The 20,496-nt window shown below is 40.0% G+C and overlaps 1 protein-coding gene across 2 annotated transcripts in view; it reads right to left on the bottom strand.

Moving 5' to 3' along the window:
- Positions 1-16,753, bottom strand: part of LOC132123818 (phosphatidylinositol 3,4,5-trisphosphate-dependent Rac exchanger 2 protein-like) — a 141,764-nt gene extending 125,011 nt beyond the window's left edge. For both annotated transcript variants that reach the window (XM_059534496.1, XM_059534497.1), the window contains exon 1: positions 16,528-16,753. In XM_059534496.1, the coding sequence (XP_059390479.1) occupies positions 16,528-16,665 (138 nt within the window). In that variant the 5' untranslated portion in view covers positions 16,666-16,753. The remainder of the gene's footprint in view (positions 1-16,527) is intronic.
- Positions 16,754-20,496: the final 3,743 nt, after the last annotated feature.

The following is a 20,496-nucleotide window of genomic DNA, read 5'->3' as shown; positions in this document are numbered from 1 at the left end:
CCGGCAGGGAGGCCGCTCACCAACTCTTGGACCTCTGACAAGGAAAATCGTCGGTGGTGGATTACTCCATCCAATTCCGCACCCTGGCGGCCGCGTGCCAGTGGAACAAGGAGGCGCAGTGGGATCGATTCCTGCATGGGCTGGCCGACCGTGTTCATAAGGAGATCTACCTCCTCGATTTGCCCCCAACACTCAACGGTCTCATCGACCTGGCGCTCCGGGTGGACGCCCGGATTAATCACCTTGGTAAACAAACCAGTCCATCACGCCTTCACATCTCTCCGGAACGGGGCCACTCGAGTCGAGAGAACATGGTATTGCGGTGGCTCGGGTCATTCCCTCCAGTCATGCCCGGTAAAGGAGCCAGCCCCGGTAGTAAGTTTGAGGCTACTATCGGGTGGGATCTCCGCCCTCCGTCCTCAACTACATCTTCGACTCTCCTTCCGGTGAAACTGCGGTGGGAGAATCATACTCATGACTTACGACTGTCACGCCCTTCTGGACTCTGGAGCCGAAGGTAATTTCATTGACTCTCTCCTTGCACGTCACTTAAACCTTCCTGTCCTTCCTGTGTCTCATCCCATCCATGTCACCACACTCACTACACTGAACCCATAACTCTGCTCACCTCAGGCAACCACAGTGAAACCATATCCTTTTACATCCTGGACTCCCCTGTCGCTCCCATTGTTTTAGGTCACCCCTGGTTGGTCAAACATAATCCACGAGTGGATTGGGGTTCCAACACAGTCACTTTGTGGAGTGAAAGTTGTCATGAGTCTTGTCTGGTTTCTGCTTGTCCTGTTGTACCTGTTTCTGTCTTTCAGAAGGAGACAATGGTGATATCAAACGTGCCGGCAGAGTACTTGGACCTGAAGGAAGTGTTCAGTAAGTCCCGTGCTGCTTCTCTTTCTCCGCATCGTCCCTATGACTGTGCTATAGACTTAGTTCCATGTAAGTCTCCGCCTAAGGGCAAGCTTTACTCTCTTTCTATTCCGGAGAGGGAGGCCATGGAGAAATACATTTCTGATTCCTTGGCATCGAGGTTCATCCGCCCTTCCTCTTCTCCAGCGGGGGCGGGATTCTTTTTTGTGGGTAAGAATGATGGTTAAGATAAGATAAAGACGATAAGATGCATCCCTGCGCGTTTTTCTCACATCGTTTATCTCCTACTGAACGCAATTATGACATTGGTAACAGAGAATTGTTGGCTGTCAAATTAGCTTTAGAGGAGTGGCGTCACTGGTTGGAAGGGTCAGGGGTACCTTGCATTGTTTGGACTGATCACAAGAATTTAGAGTACATTAGAACTGCCAAAAGACTCAATTCCAGGCAGGCTCGGTGGGCACTCTTTTTCGGTCGTTTTGATTTTACTCTGTCGTACCGCCCGGGTTCCAAAAATGTCAAACCTGATTCTTTGTCATGTCTTTTTGATCCTTCTGCACGGCCGGTGACTCCCGAGTGTATTTTACCTGAGAAAATAGTCGTCTCAGCACTCGTATGGGAGGTCGAATCGAAGGTCAAGACGGCCGGAGGAGTTACGGTCCGAAGTTATTCAGTGTGGTCCCTGCTCTAACGTTGCTTGTCATCCAGGGATAAGCCGAACCAAGGGTTTAGTTAAGCAACGGTTCTGGTGGCCACTTATGGCTCGCGACGTCCACGACTTTGTTTTGGCTTTCTCAGTTTGCGCCAGTGGTAAGTCATCTAACCGGCCTCCAGATGGGCTTCATCAACCGCTGTCTGTCCCTTCGAAACCCTGGTCACATATCGCTCTAGATTTTGTTACCGCCCTCCCGCCCTCTAATGGCATGACGGTCGTTTTGACCGTAGTGGACCGGTTCTCGAAGGCGGCACATTTTATTCCCTTGCCCAAATTACCTACAGCCAAGGAGACAGCGGTCACTGTCCTTGATCACGTCTTTCGGTTACATGGCCTCCCGGTAGATGTGGTTTCTGACAGGGGATCCCAATTCATATCCAAATTTTGGAAGGAGTTTTGTAAATTGTTAGGAGTGACGGTTAGCCTGTCCTCGGGTTATCATGCCCAGAGTAATGGGCAGTCTGAGCGAGCCAACCAAGATTTAGAGAGAACGTTGCGATGTTTAGTCTCCAAGAATCCTTCTTCCTGGACCCAACAACTCTCTATGGTGGAGTACGCTCACAATTCGTTACCAGTGTCAGCCACGGGCCTCTCTCCGTTTCAGTGCAGCTTAGGTTACCATCCACCGGTTTTTCCTAGTCTGGAGTCTGAAGTCGCGGTCCCCTCTGCTCACGCATTTGTCCAGAGGTGCCACCGCACCTGGACCAGAGCCCGTGAGACTCTGCTCCGGATGAGCGAGCGCACTAAGGCCAAGGCCGATCGCCACCGGTCAAAGCCTCCCGTATACGTTGTGGGTCAAAAAGTGTGGCTTTCTACTAACAATATTCCTCTCCACTCCGTTTCTAGCAAATTAGCTCCCAAATTTATTGGCTCGTTTCCTGTCACCAAGATCATTAGTCCAGTGACAGTCTGCCTCAAACTACCTACCGAGAATTCATCCCGCCTTCCATGTGTCCAAGATTAAACCCGTGTTTTATTCACGTATTAATCCGCCTACCCCGGTTCTTCCACCGCCGCATCTCGTAGATGGGGAACCAACTTATTCGGTGAATCGTATTCTGGACTCGAGACGGAGGGGACGAGGATTCCAGTACTTGGTGGACTGGGAAGGTTACAGTCCGGAGGAGAGGAGTTGGGTACCTGGTAGGGACATACTGGATCACTCCCTTATTGATAATTACAATCAGCAGGTAGGCCCTTCTGGGAACTCCAGGAGGCGTTCTTAGGGGGGGGTACTGTCACGGTTGGTAAACCGTGATCTCAGGGTTTTGCACTATGTGGGTGAAGTCTGTGTGTTACGCGTAAGCACTGATTAGTTTGTGGGCGTCTCCGCTAATTGTCATCAGCAACAGCTGTCACTCATTACTCATTCCTATATATTGGCTTGTCTGGCGTCTTGTGTTTGTGAGAGCGTTGTTTCATGTACTTGACTTATGTTTGCTTTCTTGTGTGTTTCTGCGTTGGATGTCCGTGTCTCCCCGGAACCCCGTCCCCTCTCCGCATATCACAAACAAGCAACATCACTTACCTTCGGCTCGCTTCCCCGCAGTTCCTGTGTCACCCTCTCCTGCTGCCAACTCATCTCCGCCATCCGGATCCTTCACTCACCTGCACCATCCTGGACTGTGTATTCCTTTAAGCGTCATCTTTGTGTCTTATTGTTGTCCTGTATCATTGTCCTCATTAAACTGTGTTAACTCGCACTTGCTTCCTGCCACACCTTTCACCCCGTCGTTACACCGCAACCGCGTGAACGCTGGAATCCGTTAACATGGGTGCGTAAAAAAAAATACGAAACGCATACGCACTGCAGACGGATTATGTGTGAAACAGGTGTAAGGTTGTTTGCACCTTGTGCAATGTGGAATTCGTTTTACAGCTTTCTCAAGCAGTTTGTGATGCATTTTGGAAACAGGAGATGAGCCCGTGGTCTATTGCACACCTGGCTTGAGAAACCCGTTCTAAAAGACTTACTTTCAGTCATTTTATTTGGGTAGCACACATATTCTGAATGTTTTCGGCAGAATTCAAATGAGCCATTTTAATCTAGATTAATCAAGATTAAAAAAATGTATCTATGCTCACCTCTAATATATATATATATATATATATATATATATATATATATATACCCGTTTTAAAATAAACCTGTCAACCTTTAACCTTCTGTTCCCGAGTCCGTGTGTTGCATGCATAATGTTATTTTGCAACAACTTTACGTATGTTAAGTGCTCTTTAAAATGAACTTTAAACTAATTGCAGTATATTTTAATTTAGTTGTTAAAATGGAACAACTTCAAGTATCTTTAGTGTAATTTAACTTATACTTCTTGAAGCACAGTTGTATTTTAAGCCTCACTTTAATATTCTTCAAGAGCATATCAGCTCGTTAGACATGCATTACTATTAGTTTGTATTAAAGCAATTTTAGCATTCTAAAATTGTATATTAAAAAGTACAAAAATCGTTCAATTGACACATGAACACACTTACACAAAACTTTAATGTACTATATCTTGTGTACATAGCAAAAATACATTCCCTGACTATATTAAAAGTAGAGCAGCATATACAAACTACATATCAGTGGGATGCTATAACAGAACTACAATTTGTATAACATTTTCTTGGTTACATTTTATTTTAAGGTGTCCTTGTTACAGTGTAATTATGCATTTAAGTACTGAGTAATATTAAATAACTACATGTACTTACTGTTAGGTTAGGATTAGGGTTTGGCCTAGGGTTACCTGCATGTAATGATGCATAATTAATTGTTATTATGATAGAAATTACATTACACACACATGTAACACACACATTTGTAACAAGGATGTCTTAAAATAGTGTCACCCATTTCTTTTACAATTGTATTACTAGAATGTACACTATGAATATTCCATCACTGAATAAAAAATGTATCACAATGCAATTTTCTGCACACACATAAAGACATTACTGAAAAACCATAAAGAACAGAGCATTTTTTTTACAAACTCAAGTTAAACCTGCAAATGACTGAACCAAAGAAACATTTTAAATGTCACCATCTTCATAGTCATCTTCAAGTGGAGAATCCCTTTACTTTGAGTTTAAATTTTAAAGTCTGTTCCCTGGTGAACTGGCAACCAGTGGAGAGATCTGAGGATAGGAGTGACATGTTCATGTTTATTACAGTCTTGTCAGTCACAGCATTTTGGACTAGCTGAAGGTGAGCAATATACTTAGATATATAGCAATATGACTTAGATGTACCACAACATAAAGTGTTGCAGTAATATAGCCGAAACATAACAAATGCATGAACAGCCATTTCTAGAATTTTGAGAGTGAGAGTCTTTGATTTTAGACAATAGACATAGCTGACAGAAGCTACAGAGGAGCTGTGTTTGCCAAATTTTAAAGGCTGATCAATAAGAACACATTTGTTCCGCACCCGTGAGGATCTAAAGGCAGATAAACTCTTCAAATCAGGGTCTATACACTGAGAATTCTCATTCATAATTGATATGAAATCAAAACATACTTCCCAATTACTTTTCTCGTCTCTTTGATCTGATTTCAATTTGCCTTCTATTGCGAGAGCAGCTGATCTAAAAGAAAGAAAGAAATAAGAAACTACATAAAGACAAATGATGATTAGTGATGTTTTCTTTTTAACAATGACATTTCAATGTACCTGGTGAGTAATATAATCCAAATCTTCTCAGTCGTTGCAGTTTCAGATGTCTTCTCTCTTAAAAGCATAATTTTTTACCCTCCTTCAAACAGGCAATAAAGTTGTCAAAACTAAATGAAAAAAACAATCAAAAAGCACTGCTCTATTTGGCTAGACAGCTCTAGACAAAGTAATTGTATGGTTGTAATAATGTGTTGTTTTTCAAAAAAAAAAAAAATTTTTGCTTCGACTTAGCAGACGCACCTTTTAAGCACCTATTGTACTGTATTAAGTTGTTCACGGGAGGTGGGAGCTCACCTGATTTTCTAGTCGGGAAAATAAAACATAGCGAAACTGGGATGATTTCTGCTAAAAACATGCTACCATCTGAACAGCATATGGCAGAGTGATTAATCTATTACCTGCAAAGCCGATTTTAAAAGCTTGGCTCTGATTGGACAAATTGAATGTAGCTGCTGCGCTTAAAAAAAGACAAGTAACAGAAATGAAATGCTTACCTAGAGTCACAAAACACTGAGGTTCCAAATCTACACACATAAACGCTTTAAGAAGCTAGGAAAATAAATGTATAAAAATGAATGACTATTTACTTTAACAGTTCACCCAGTGAGCAGTGACATATGTCCCTCCACTTAACATCACCAAAAATGTTCACGTTTCAAAAAGTTCATTGAATAATTCATCAAATAATCCACATGAATCGAGTGGTTTCTTCCAAGTCCTCTGAAGAGACACAATTTCTCTTTACAACTTAACAGTTTTAATTTAGACTTGTATTCATATCTATCGATGCACATACACACGCACATCAGAACTTGTAAACGGAAGCTCAGACATGCTTGCCTGATGCTCAAGAACCAATCTTTTGTTTTGTTACCTGTTACACAAGCACGCCTGATCTTCCAAAAAAGTTTGTTTTTGCGTATCACGCGGTAGGTTGAGGTTGTTTGAATTTAGGAACATAAACAAGTAAGTAAATAGGGATATTAAGCGTATCTTTGGAAAAATTATTTATGATGCACTTGATTGAAAATGATACGATGTTGAAATGCTTGTGGAAAGTACAGTTAATAGCCTATTACAATGAATGTATCATGAAATGTATTTAAAAGTGAAATTTAAATGTATTTGAACTGTATTACAAGATGCCTAGAATTGTTTCATGAGTACAAACAAGTAAAAACCAACAACATATTGATTTTAAGTATGCTTATTACTAAGTTGACATAATTATATTTATATTACATTATAAGTTATAAGTACAAAGTAAAAATGTATTTGCATATTTTAAAGACCTAGCTATAATATATTTATGTGCGAGTGAATTCATATAATTTAAAGAATATATTATAATGTAAAAAATGTTTTGCAAGATATCTTACTTTTTTTTAAAATGCTGAAACACATTCATGACATAATGACAAATATTTTAAATATATTGCAGCATAGGTCTACATACATAAGATACATATACTTTACATAAACCACTAAAAGCTGTATATTTTTACTACATTCTTGTACAGTATATCTAAAATATATTTTAAGTAAGATTATTACAATAATTATGTTTTCAAAAATGGCACAAAAAGTATACTTGTGTTTTAACATATTTCTTAAAACCGTAAGTGAGCATTTATTACCAACATACTTCTAGTATCTTTTAAATCTTTTTATATTTAAATGATTTATATTTAAATCATCTTTTAAAAATGATGTTAAAATGCAATTCAGTAGATGTTTAATGCACTTCAAGTAAGCATGTTAACGTAAGGAGAACAATTGTACTATAAATGTAATATATGTATTTCAAGTACATTTTTAATACATTTAAGAGTACTTCTTTTTCACCTGGGAAGCATAAATGCTCAATTCAACTAACAGCCCATATTAAAAACACATAGGAGACAAAATATTGCCCAAAAAGGTCATGATGACCCTAGTCTCAGCCTCAGACGTCACGCCTACGGACCGTTGGCTAAATGCATATGGCAAACAAAAAGGTAAACACTTCAGGAGTTTCAAAGTTTTCATCGGATTGGTTGAATTATTCAGAATTTCTGGGAGACATGTGTGTCGCGTTCTTTAATAATCCACCTGGAAACAAAGATGCCGTGACACCAAATCCACTCACGAAAGAAGAAAGCGTCATGTTTACAACTGTGACGACGAGGATTTATCAGGATCAACTAAACACTGGATTCTCAAAAGTATGTAAAATATTTTAATATACTTATTAAAATATAAGTTCGTGGCACAAAATCCTTACAATATGTCAGAGAGTTTTACACACACCTCGGCATTTCCACACCCTGAAACATGCCGCTGAACAAAACGAACTGTGATTGGTTGTTTGACATGTCGGTTAAATGGCCTCATGGGCAGGCCTTTGCCAAAGAAAGCTGCCATGGATTCCAAACCTTCAGCCATCAGTCTGAAGGTCTGGCTACACGAGAGTAAAACATTACCAAAAAACATCTGAAAAATGGTTTCTTATTCAGCTGCTGTCTTCCAGAGCCTGATCTGAGACAGATGCCCTGGCATAGACTCTAGTCGTGTGGAGCGGCCCATGTGCCTCCAAAGCCAGCTGTATGTACAGGGGAAGCAGAGCACAATGTTAAAGGAGAGGAGGGGCAGGAAGGAAGGAAATCCTGCTCACACTGACACAGAAACTGAAGGAACTCACCGGCCAGAGCCCCTCTTAGACCCTGTGCACTCACAAACATGACACACAAGACTGCACACCAATGTAACAGGACACGGATGGCTCCATGTGTAAAACAATTTCAAAATCACACAAAAAGAACATGTCTGAAGTTCACTTTATATTCATTTTGTTACTGTGGTGGTCCCGGGGGGGACTAAAACAATTGCTCCCCAGATGCAAAACGATGAGATAAAACATTTTTGGGATGTTGAGAGTTAAGAGAAATTAAGAGAAGGGCCAAAAACGAAATCACCTCAGACATCCAATGTAGATTTAACTGAAACCAAATGATGGAGGGCTTTCAAAGGTGATTAGACGCTTCCGATCCATCACGGAAACAAACAACCACAGGACCCCAACATAATTCCTCCCCACCAGCGACAACTTCCTTGTTCTTAAGCCCCATCATGTTAAATTCAGACTGAACGCTGAACCTCACCTCTAAATTCCCTCAGGGGCACAAAGACTCTGTTCTCTTCCATGAATTGGACTGTCGCTAGAATAGAAAAATGGCTGACACATTTTGCAATCATGCTGTGCATTTGGAATGAGGTGACCTGCCCTGAGCCTCGGGAAGCTAGTTAATCATACTGCTTAAAAAGAGAGGATAAGATAAAGGAAGGTCTCCGTTGGTTAAAACGTCTGTCTGCGGCGCATGAGAACTCCTATGACCTTACAGTGGAAAAAGAAAGCTGAACTCATTAGAAAGATTGGAATCTTAATGATCCTCTATGTAGCAAGGGGAAAATGCAGCTCTGTGTAAACTAAGTATTGGGACATAATGGATGGAACATATGCAGGTGGTAAAGGCTGTAAAGATTGGCAAGAGACATTGACAGAAAGCGTGTTAAAGTGAGAAATAAAGCAATGCTTGCTTTTGATTGGCTGACAAAGGCCAAAGGTGACAGTGATGGCTGAGTCAACTATGTCCGCACTCCAATTATTCTCTTATTATGCTTCCAGGGATTTAAACCCAACATGTATGGAGTAATTTTTGTGCCTTTATTGTAGATCCAAGATAGATAGTTTCGCAAACAGTTAACACTTTTCTTTTGGATGAGGTCCACAAACCTACTTAACGCCTTAAATACTTAAATAAGGATTAAGTGTTTTATCCCCTTATCTTTTTGCCACCTTAATAACTCACAGACAGAACTAACAAGCACTGTCATTCCAGTGGAAACAATATATAAAAAAGCATCTATCAGTCATCAGTGATAGCTGACCCCACCCTTTGAGGGTTTTTTTTGCAAGCAAACTTTCTGACATCTGTGCAAAAAAAAAATATATATATATATAAAAAACTCAAGTAAAAGTGTACGTAAAACATTTTACCAAGCAACTGTTTGCCAAATCAAAAGTTTTTAAGAGTCAGTGACTCAACAAAAATGTTGTCAAAGTTTCAAGAGCAAAATGTTTTGAGACTCAAACCAAAGTGTTAAAAAGAAATTAAATTTTGAGAACAATGCATTTTGAGACTCAAAAGTGTCAACCTACACTCACCTAAAGGATTATAAGGAACACCTGTTCAATTTCTCATTAATGCAATTATCTAATCAGCCAATCACATGGCAGTTGCTTCAATGCATTTAGGGGTGTGGTCCTGGTCAAGACAATCTCCTGAACTCCAAACTGAATGTAAGAATAGGAAAGAAAGGTGATTTAAGCAATTTTGAGCGTAGCATGGTTGTTGGTGCCAGATGGGCCGGTCTGAGTATTTCACAATCTGCTCAGTTACTGGGATTTTCACGCACAACCATTTTTAGGGTTTACAAAGAATGGTGTGAAAAGGGAAAAACATCCAGTATGCGTCAGTCCTGTGGGCGAAAATGCCTTGTTGATGCTAGAGGTCAGAGGAGAATGGGCCGACTGATTCAAGCTGATAGAAGAGCAACTTTGACTAAAATAACCACTCGTTACAACCGAGGTATGCAGCAAAGCATTTGTGAAGCCACAACACGAACAACCTTGAGGCGGATGGGCTACAACAGCAGAACACCCCACTGGGTACCACTCATCTCCACTACAAATAGGAAAAGAGGCTACAATTTGCACAAGCTCACCAAAATTGGACAGTTGAAGAATGGAAAAATGTTGCCTGGTCTGAGTCTCGACATTCAGATGGTAGAGTCAGAATTTGGCGTAAACAGAATGAGAACATGGATCCATCATGCCTTGTTACCACTGTGCAGGTTGGTGGTGTAATGGTGTGGGGGATGTTTTATTGGCACACGTTAGGCCCATTTATGTCACGGAGACGAACCCCGTGATTCCCTCTGTTGGCCAGCGGAGGGCACCCTCACCTGAATACTGACACACGCATCCATTCATTCACTTACACTTACGACACTACACTTCCCATAAGCCCCGTCCTTGGACTCTGATCACCTGCACAGGTGATCGTCATCAAAGACTGTGTATATAAGCTGGACTTCCACCATAGTTCAAACGCAAAGTCTTGATTTGCTGTGTCTGTCATTTCTGAGCGTTACTACCCGTGTTTGATTTCCTGTCACCGATCTTGTCTGTTATCTCTTACGTACCTTTGCTGCCTGCCTACCGACCCCTTGCTTGTTAGTGGATTTTGATTCTCTGTTCTGCCCACGCTGTTGACATTGCCGGTTCTGACCATTGCCTGTACGACTACGAGCCTTTATAATAAAGCCTGCATTATGGATCCCATGTCGAGTTCTGGTTCATTACAGAAGACTTCGCCACAACGAGATCCAGCGGCTTTTGAAGGTCTTCATACCGCCATGGCGGCCCAAGCCAGTCAGATGGCGGCCAATCAGTTCCAGATGAATCGTCTAACCACGATCACGGAGGAGCTCGTCAAGGCCGTTCAGAATCTCCATACAGCTCCCACGGTCCCACCAACGCCGGAGGCATCCGCCATTGCCCACGCGGCCGGAACGCCATCTCAGGCCAATCCCCGTCTTGCTTTCCCGGATAAATACAACGGTGACGCCAGCAAGTGTAAGGGATTTCTATTGCAATGCTCTCTGTTTGTGGAACAACAACCCTCACTGTACACTACGGATACTGGGAAGATCACCTTTGTTTGTTCTATATTGACTGAGAAAGCACTAGAATGGATTACGGCCATGTGGGGACCCTATGGATCCACATTTACTTCCTTTCAGGATTTCCTGCAGCAATTCCGGGCAGTATTCGATCATCCTAAGGAGGGAAAGGGAGCTGGAGATCGCTTATTGGAGTTGTCACAAGGCAGGATGACAACGGTCAGAATCCACTCACAAGGCATTCCAAACCCTGAAACAACGGTTTAGCAACGCGCCCATCCTCTGTCACCCTGACCCCACATTACCTTTCATAGTCGAGGTAGACACATCCAACACAGGCATTGGTGCTATCCTGTCACAATGCCCAGATCCTGCCGCTAAACTCCATCCCTGTGCCTTCTATTCCAGGAAACTCAACTCGGCAGAACGCAACTACAGTGTCGGAGATCGGAAACTCCTTGCCATGAAGGCAGCTTTTCAGGAGTGGAGGCACTGGCTAGAGGGAGCCACACATCCGTTCACTGTACTAACAGATCACAAGAACCTGGAGTACTTACGCACCGCCAATCGCCTTAATCCCCGTCAAGCTAGATGGTCCTTGTTCTTCACACGTGGATTTTGATTCTCTGTTCTGCCCACGCTGTTGACATTGCCGGTTCTGACCACTGCCTGTACGACTACGAGCCTTTATAATAAAGCCTGCATTATGGATCCCATGTCGAGTTCTGGTTCATTACAGTTTAAATGCCACGGCCTACATGAGCATTGTTTCTGAACATGCCCATCCCTTTATGACACCATGTACTCATCCTCTGATGGCTACTTCCAGCAGGATAAAGCACCATGTCACAAAGCTCGAATCATTTCAAATTGGTTTCTTGAACATGACAATGAGTTCACTGTACTAAAATGACCCCCACAGTCACCAGATCTCAACCCAATAGAGCATCTTTGGGATGTGGTGGAACGGGAGCTTCGTGCCCTGGATGTGCATCCCACAAATCTCCATCAACTGCAAGATGCTATCCTATCAATATGGGCCAACATTTCTAAAGAATGCTTTCACCACCTTGTTGAATCAATGCCACGTAGAATTAAGGCAGTTCTGAAGGCGAAAGGGGGTCAAACACAGTATTAGTATGGTGTTCCTTATAATCCTTTAGGTGAGTGTAATTTTTAAGAGCAAAAGGTTAAGAACAATAAGAACAATGCATTTTGAGACTAAAAAAAACTCCTATTCGAGTCCAACTAATGGTGTTTTTATTTGCAACTGTTTGGGGGGATGCACAATAATGACAAAAATAACTCAAATATGAACCCATAACCCTGGTTTTAGTGAGAACAATCAACCTTATTTTCCTCATCTCAACAAAGTCATATCTCAAACAGTTTTTCCCAACTTTAAATCAATCTTTAGGTTGATCTACACCCATTTACACTCTAGTTCAGCTAAATATGTTGAGTTTTCAGCAGTGAGAGATGGGTGAAGAGGGTGTGATAATGAAGCCCCCATGTTTCCAGAACAACAGATGGATAAACCAGGATACAAAGAGGAAGAAGTTGAGGATGGAGAACTGTGACCCCGAGGGATGGGGTTGCAGGGTTCACTGCCTGGCTGGGAAATGATATACCCCACCCCCCCTCCCCAATCTGTGCTGGTCACATGACACCAACAAATCAACAGGCCTCAGACTGACTGTAAATAAACAGAACAAGAGAAAATAGACAACGAAGCAAATTAAGCATAACAATGGAGTTAGAATAAACTCAAAAGTAAACTTAATTAGAAAAAAAAATAGATTCTAATCAATCAAGAATAAAAATGTACAAGAATCCAAGGCTTTGCTTTGCAATTGCTAAGGTACTGTATGCCAAATGTTTTTATGTTATGTGGAACAGTTGAATATGTTTGAAAAGACTGTAAGTTGTCTGAACAACAAGACCAATTTACACTTGGCCAGGTTACATTTTATATGCATCTTAAACCACCAGTGATTGAATGTATCTCAAATGTGTTTTACAGGCTTTACTACTTCTCAGATCAAGAAAAGACTTATACATAGGCACTGGTTTATTATTTAAGTCAGCTCTGTGTTTAATTTGTGTTTGTGGGTAAGTTGCCCTGCTATTTTTGTTCTAATGAGTCAAACAGTAGGAATCCTACATTGTCAAGTAACTTTGAAAACTGTACCACATAATCTTCAAACAAATTTCTAAATAGACCAAGAAATGTCTACGGGTACTTTTAAAACTTGTGTTTACCCCAAAAGCAAAATGAAAGCAATTGCAGTTTGTGGTGCAAAATCCCTTTTTGAAGTTTTATTATTAAGCATTAAAAAATTACATTGGGTGGTCGATTCCTCCAAACCCACAGGGTATTGTGAAAGAAAAACGCTGCAGAGGGACCACTTAATCCAGAGCTAAGACTCCAGAGAACACATTATGCACCAACACGGCTGTTTTCCAACTGAAGGAGGACATAAAAGCTTTCCCCCTGTTTACTCCTGTTGGATTCACTCTACAAGTACTGATGAATACTCATGCTGGTCAGTTGTACTTCTCATTTGTTTGAGTGACTTTTACCATAAACTCAAGGGCATATACAGTGAAAAAAAGCATAGTGACGCACTTCTTACAGAGGATCATCATTCTTAGCCTCTAGTTAACAAATATAAACATGATTATCTGAAACCACCCATTATCAGATCTATATCGAGCTGTTACATAAGCCATTCTAGGGATATTCAGTAAAGATCTTTTAAGATACTTCCTCCATCTCATGTAAATTGCCAGACACTGTTCTTGGCTCATCTCTGATATCCATGCACAATTGCATAGCATGCCAAGTAACTGTCAGTTAGCGCAGCTGGCATTTTACACTAAATACCAACTCAACAACAACTTTTAAGAGCAATTCCTTTCCCAGAACAAACCAACCATGAAGAATATAGTGGGTTTAACTAATCTGATGTAGTTAAATCTCCCCTGGATTCAAACAAAGCAACTTATCCACCATTGTTTCCTAATTTCTTCTAACCTCTCCGGAATTCCTCCACCAGGAAATGTAATGTACAACCGAGGGCAAAGAACCCGGGCTCTTACGTCACAGTCCCTCTCCTGGCGATACCTCCAGGCCAGTTCCACCGGGGAGCCAAATTGTCTGGAAGCGACCCCCTTCATCTAATTCTCACAAACACAAAATGCCCTCTGTTCAGCATGGCACCAGTCCTCTGGGCCCTCTGGGCCATGAAACAACAGCCATTGTCCTCTACCACAGCCTGTTGTTATCATCTAACTTCAATTCTGCACAGGCTTCGTTTAGCCTACCAAACACTGCCCCCTTTTTGTTTTTTTTTGTCTAGACATTGAGGAATTCAGGTTAAGCCACGTGAGCATTTCTAAGCAAGATGATTGGTTAAAAGTGACCAGTCACAGACCTGCAGTTGCACCTGTGGAGGCTTTGATCCTTGAGAGCATGTGAGTGATATTTCCCAGTGACTTGATAAAGTTTCCTCCTTACCTCCCAATCACACTCAGGGGTACAACGACAAGCTTTCATCATCAAAAGAAGAACTTTTTCACCTCTGAAGAAATCATGTTTTACTGCTAGCAATAAAACAAACTGAAATGTTTGACTGGAATTATTCTATATTATGTCTGTCTCCCAAATACGATCTCCACAGGCTAATGGTTTATTTAATTGTATCAAAATGGTCTGAACAGAGAGATTTCATTTAGTCTGAATGAATTTGAAAACCACTTGTGACACTGTCTCCCAATGGGGAATGTAAGCATGTGAATGTGCATGAAGGGTGAGAAACACAGGTCATTGCTACATATCAATCATAAGGATGTTTCATCTAATGGTTCAACCTGAATCATTTCAGGCTTTTGAAAATGCAATTTCATGCTTACTTTGCTTTCTTCAGTTTTAGATAAATATCTTGCTTCAAACTTTAAACATGAATAAGTGATTAGCCACCAATTTCCTTATTTAAATAATCTTGCATAAACTATGCATTACACACACACACACACACACACACAAACATCTCCTTTCCTTCCAGTCTTCAATTCTCCTGTCAGGCTGAAGGGCTTACAGTATTCCATTCCTCCAGTAGAGGCAGAAATTATATTAGTTGCTACAGTCCCACAGTGTGCCAGTCTGAGGTTTTCACTTTCGGTCCACCTGCTTAGCCTTATTTCTTGGATAAGACTCAAAAGCATTTGCCTACTCTGCTCACTGAGCCTGAGCAAATCATGGACAGATGTATCCATGCTAGAGACATCCAGTATGGAGATTATAATCATGCATAATGTTTACATTTTTCTGTTTAAGATTTTTTTTAAAATTCAATTTTATTGTCATTTTCATCTGCAAGATTCAGTGCTGCATATCTCAGTTGTGACTCCTCAGTGGAGACTTCTACTCAAGTCTTCGACTTCTGAGATGTTTCTCCTGAGAAAAAGTTTTCAAGTTTCAGAAAGAGTTCTCAATAATGTCTCAATTATGCAATCAAATCTCAAGAGAAGTCAGTGCTGTCCACAGTATATGTGAACATTTCCCTGATAGCACTCGTACATCACGGAGACGTCTATTTGACATATTTTTAAGAATGTTTGCTCATCTGCCATACATCTATAGGACGTTTTCTATCAGATGTCAAATAGACGTTTTGTCTAATGTCTTTAAGATGTTGATTTAGAATGTATGTAAAACTGACATCTTAGAGACGTCTATCAGAAGTTTGTACACAGTAGATGCTTTCTCGATTAAACGGCCTTTAACAGACATCTTGCAGACATCTCGGTTGTGTCTCATTTGTGTTGATTTTCATTTTAGAAGAAACATCTTAGGCGAAATTGATTAGTCTCCTGAGCTACAAAACCTCTGAGCAGTGAACGTTTTCTCTGTTAATCCAAACACTGTCTGTGTTCTCAACAGGAACTAGAGAGAAGCTCTCCAAAGCAGAAAAAGAGGGGAAAAACAAGAAGCACCGATTAAATTGAGACAAATTACTCTGTGATTTTTCTTCTTAGACAGAGCTACAAACCAAAGCGATCAGCGGGACTGACAGACATGGCACGGTCTGGGTTTTGAGGTTCACCGCAAGACCTCTGATGCTGCTGATTCACTATAACATACTAAACAGACGCGTTCACTACAGCCCATCTACACAAAAACAAAATAGAACGTGCCCAGGATGCGAATTTTCCACTTAAAAGCACATAGTTTTGCAAGTAAGCATTCAAATGTTTAAACCGGGATTTAAATGATTTTAAAGTATTTCCATTGCGCCAAAAAGACGCTAACCTGATGGTGTTAACCATATCAACGGCGTTCAGCGAGAAGTGACCCTAAAGAAACTTAAAGATGTGCGCGTGTACATCCTACGGTCGTTCTACTTTGTCGCGTGGGCCAGCCGTATGGATAGGAAATGCTTCTGGAGCTACCTGGGCTAAAAAATATGATATTATCCACACACACACACACAAAATATATTACCCAAGTCGCACTCACCGAGAGAAACTCCAGCGTCCCAATATAATCCCGTTCGGTCTTCAGAAGTTCGTTCAAAACACAAACTCGCAAACGGAGCTGTTTCTCTAAATCTTTCCCACTTTGGGCACCGTGGTCGGCTTTGCTCTCCTCAGTCATTTCGATGGTCTTCTTATGAGTCTTCAAAGTTGCAAGAGCAGAAGTTTAAACGAACTGACGCCTGCTGGAGGACTGAAACATGATGGAGAAAGCAATTTAAAAATCTACGAAGCGGCTGCATTCAGAAGCAGCATCAAAGTTCAGCACTACTGTAGGCTACACGCCTGAGAAAAGTGTAGTTATGGCTTCTGGACATCAGTCAAAAACTTTGCTCCATGGGACTCCCAAAGACCTGCATCCCAAATCCAGCCTCCCTCCAGCATGAAAAGGACAGGAAATAAACGGCTGGGAATTCGTGCCAGCACAGGGGGGAAATGTTGATGGCATTGGGGGTAATTACAATGCAAGCCTTTCCCAGACTCCTGTATTAGTTACATTACTTTGAAAAGCTGAATGGGAGTAAAGAGTAGAGTTATGTTAGTTATTTAACAAAGTTTAATGATGTAATAGGGAGGGAAGTTTTAAAATGCCTCACAGATTATTCAGTTTTTGGATTTTTTATTTTATTTATTTTTTTCATCTGGAATACTAAATATATATGTAAGAAACTGTATACGTAGCCTAATACATTTTGTGTTGAATTATGTTTTTTTTTTTTTCAGTATAAAGTAAAGAAATACCGCTTGCAGTTATTTCTGTTCTTTTTTACTTTAGCATAAGCCATTAAAGTGTCTTACATGGTGTGCATTAATGAATCCATCTCTGCTTTTCTTGAAATCATTAAATCGTTAGAAAGAGTGAAGAAAAAAAATCTTTATGAGCATCATCAGAAATCACCTTATATGTTCCCATTTGGTTAGATTTAAATTTAGCCTACAGTGTAAGGAATTAGTTATTGTGCTACGTAGAAATTAACTATTTTCTACTTCAAAAATTCGTGTTTGATTCAATGCCTTTTCTTTGTAATAATTAAATTTACTTAACTTCCGAGTGTAAATAGTTTCTACACCATTTTTATATCCCACAAGAAACAACTAATCCCATGCTTTTCTTGTTATTGAATGCAAGAAAACCCCTAAAATTTATAGAAAGGTTTTGTCGATTTGTTTTAATGAATTGGTTATATTTAAGTCACAAATAGTATTTAATATTGCAGAAAAAACCTAATTATTCTGCTGCCAAATTGACAATACCTATATATATTTAGTTGCAAATAATCTAAATTACACGCATTATTTTTATGATAGAGTTTCCCTGCCAAACATTTTTATTTCTCAGCTGTGCCCTTTCTGCTCAGCTCAACAGGATAATATTTGACTCTCAAGCAAGGTCTCTGAAACGTGGCCTGTACTCTTGTGTTCTCAGCACAGGTCTGCTTACTTCCCTCTGCGGACCGAGTGTTTGCCCTGTGCAGTGTCTGCCAAATTGAAATAGCTCAATAAAATTTGATCAGCCGAGACAAATATTTAATATCTCCCAGTTATTGACTCACTGAGCAGAGTATCCCCTGGAGCCTTGGTTAAAATTAGAGCCCACCTACTAGCCTGAATTAAAATGTTATGACATGAACTCAGACATGTTTAGTTTATGAAGACATGGGGTGTAGCATCCGAACTAAAGGAGTGAGATGTGACACTTCTTTATTACTATCTGACACTGCCCTCCAGTGTTAGACAATTACATGTAAAAAACATTGACTTGTATGGTGCAAGTGCTCTCTCGTATATCTCTACTAGTAAACAGTAACAATTGCTATTAGTATTATAATTATTACATTTTGTTAATTATAGAAATACATATTCAGACCCCAACTACTAATATGTACATGCCATTGGCCAAACATTATATAGACGCAAAACATGGGAGGGATTCGACCTTACGAGTGGGCATTAAGGCTATTCGCCTTGATGCCAGGAGTGGGGATATAATTAAACGCCTTAAACAGAGGGAGACATATTGGATCTATTCCTTGAAGGCCACTAGTCATCCAGGTCTCAATGAAGATTTCGACCTTTCACCCTTTTTATAATTGTTGTGTCTCTATAAGGACAGTATACTGTTTTTTGAATACAATATACCCAATTGCTATTTTTGTACACTATTCATGTAGTATTAGAACCAACTTAATTAAGAATTATGATGTGTAACTGATTTATTGACCATTGGTGTATATTGTGTGGAGTACACTGGATATTTTCAGTAGTGTCAATCCTATTCCACTTGGAGATGTCTCATTTGTTCCTGTTTGGTTTAACCTCTGGTATCAGACATGATCTGAACTATTGGCTCTAGTGGCAAAGAAATTGCGCTGCAAGTGCCAGAGTGGCAAACCTGAAATCAATGCAACTATAAGCATGGCTTGATTCTGTTTGTTTGTTACCAACACCCTGATGATGGCCAGATGGCCGATAGGCGTTGGTGTTTTATGCTTTAGCCCTTTTAAATACTATAGGGTTTTCAACTTTTGCATCCTACTGAGTGCATGGACCTGGATTTTTTCCAAATTCTTTTTTATGAACAGTTTACCATTCCATGAGCACCAGAGGATGCAAGGGATACCAGCAGGGCTCCAGTTCCCTTTTGTCTACTAATATGTACTGTTCATTCAGTATCAGAAGTAAAATCTTATCTTTCATGCTTTTCTTTATATATTAATTTTAAAATTATTATTATTATTCAAATGTATTCATGCTTTTACAGAATCTTCAGCTACAGCATATGACAATGTATACCGAGGCTCCACAATTTATTTGGAAACTCAAACCATATATATATATGGATTGTGTAATTACTTATTATTAGTGTAATAATTACTGAAAGAAAATAAATGAATCACAAAAATAAGTTAGATCTACTCTAGCATAATTTTGTGCAGATGACAGTTGATTCGATTTTTTTTTTTTAATGAAATTAAAGTTATACACTCTTAAGTGTCCAAATACATCAGGAATCTGTAACTACTGTAACGCTAAACTCATAATCAGTCCTGACCAGTAGATGGCAGCTTTGTCACTTCTGTAAGACGAGGAGAGGAAGGAGGAACTGAGAGAACATCAAACTCTCATCAAACAGCATTCATCGAATATGTATACATAAAATACACACGCATACATGTATATATTTAAGAAATATATGTAACATATTTATACATATTATACATTATTGCATTTAAGCATGTAAAATTTCTTAAATATACATCTGCCAAAATGTACTGTATGTATGAATGCATTTGTTTGTTTATTTGCTGGCAATGCAATTTATATTTACTAGAAATTTTTATATTTTTCAGAATTTTGTAGTGGTACGTTCTTGTTCACATTATTTACCAAAAGTAATATTGCAATGGCATACAATGAAAAACATTATAATCTGTAGTTTTCAACACATTGCTATTGTGTCTCTCAAGTCATTTTTGCATTATCCTGATAACAAATCTGTATCAGCTGAATTTGCAACAACAATATGCAATATAATCACATGCAAACAAAACGGTTTGTGAGGTGCATATATTATCACTCTCTGAAACACAACAGCCAAGATATGAATCAGGATATGCCGAATGATGGGAATAATATATGTTATATAGAGGGTCCAAACATGTAACTTTCCTATATATAGCCTAAGGAATTATTGTAAAATCATGTATTTTTTTTCTGCTTTCATCTTCTGGGGTTCAGCAGCAGATAATGACAGAAGATCTGTCTCCACAAGAGCGAGAAGATCAGTAGAAGTGGGAGGGACGGTTCTCTAGAAAGTAAATTGCCTTTGCCCTCCACAGGTTATTTTATGCTGGTTTTGTCTTTCTGATCCATTTTCTTCTCAAACCAGCTCTCTCTTGAATGTAATGGGACACAGATCTTGAATGAGAAATATGCAGCTCTACAACAAAGC

This window comes from Carassius carassius, chromosome 42 (assembly GCF_963082965.1).
Source record: "Carassius carassius chromosome 42, fCarCar2.1, whole genome shotgun sequence".
NCBI lineage: Eukaryota > Metazoa > Chordata > Actinopteri > Cypriniformes > Cyprinidae > Carassius > Carassius carassius.
This window is presented reverse-complemented; position numbering and strand designations above follow the sequence as displayed.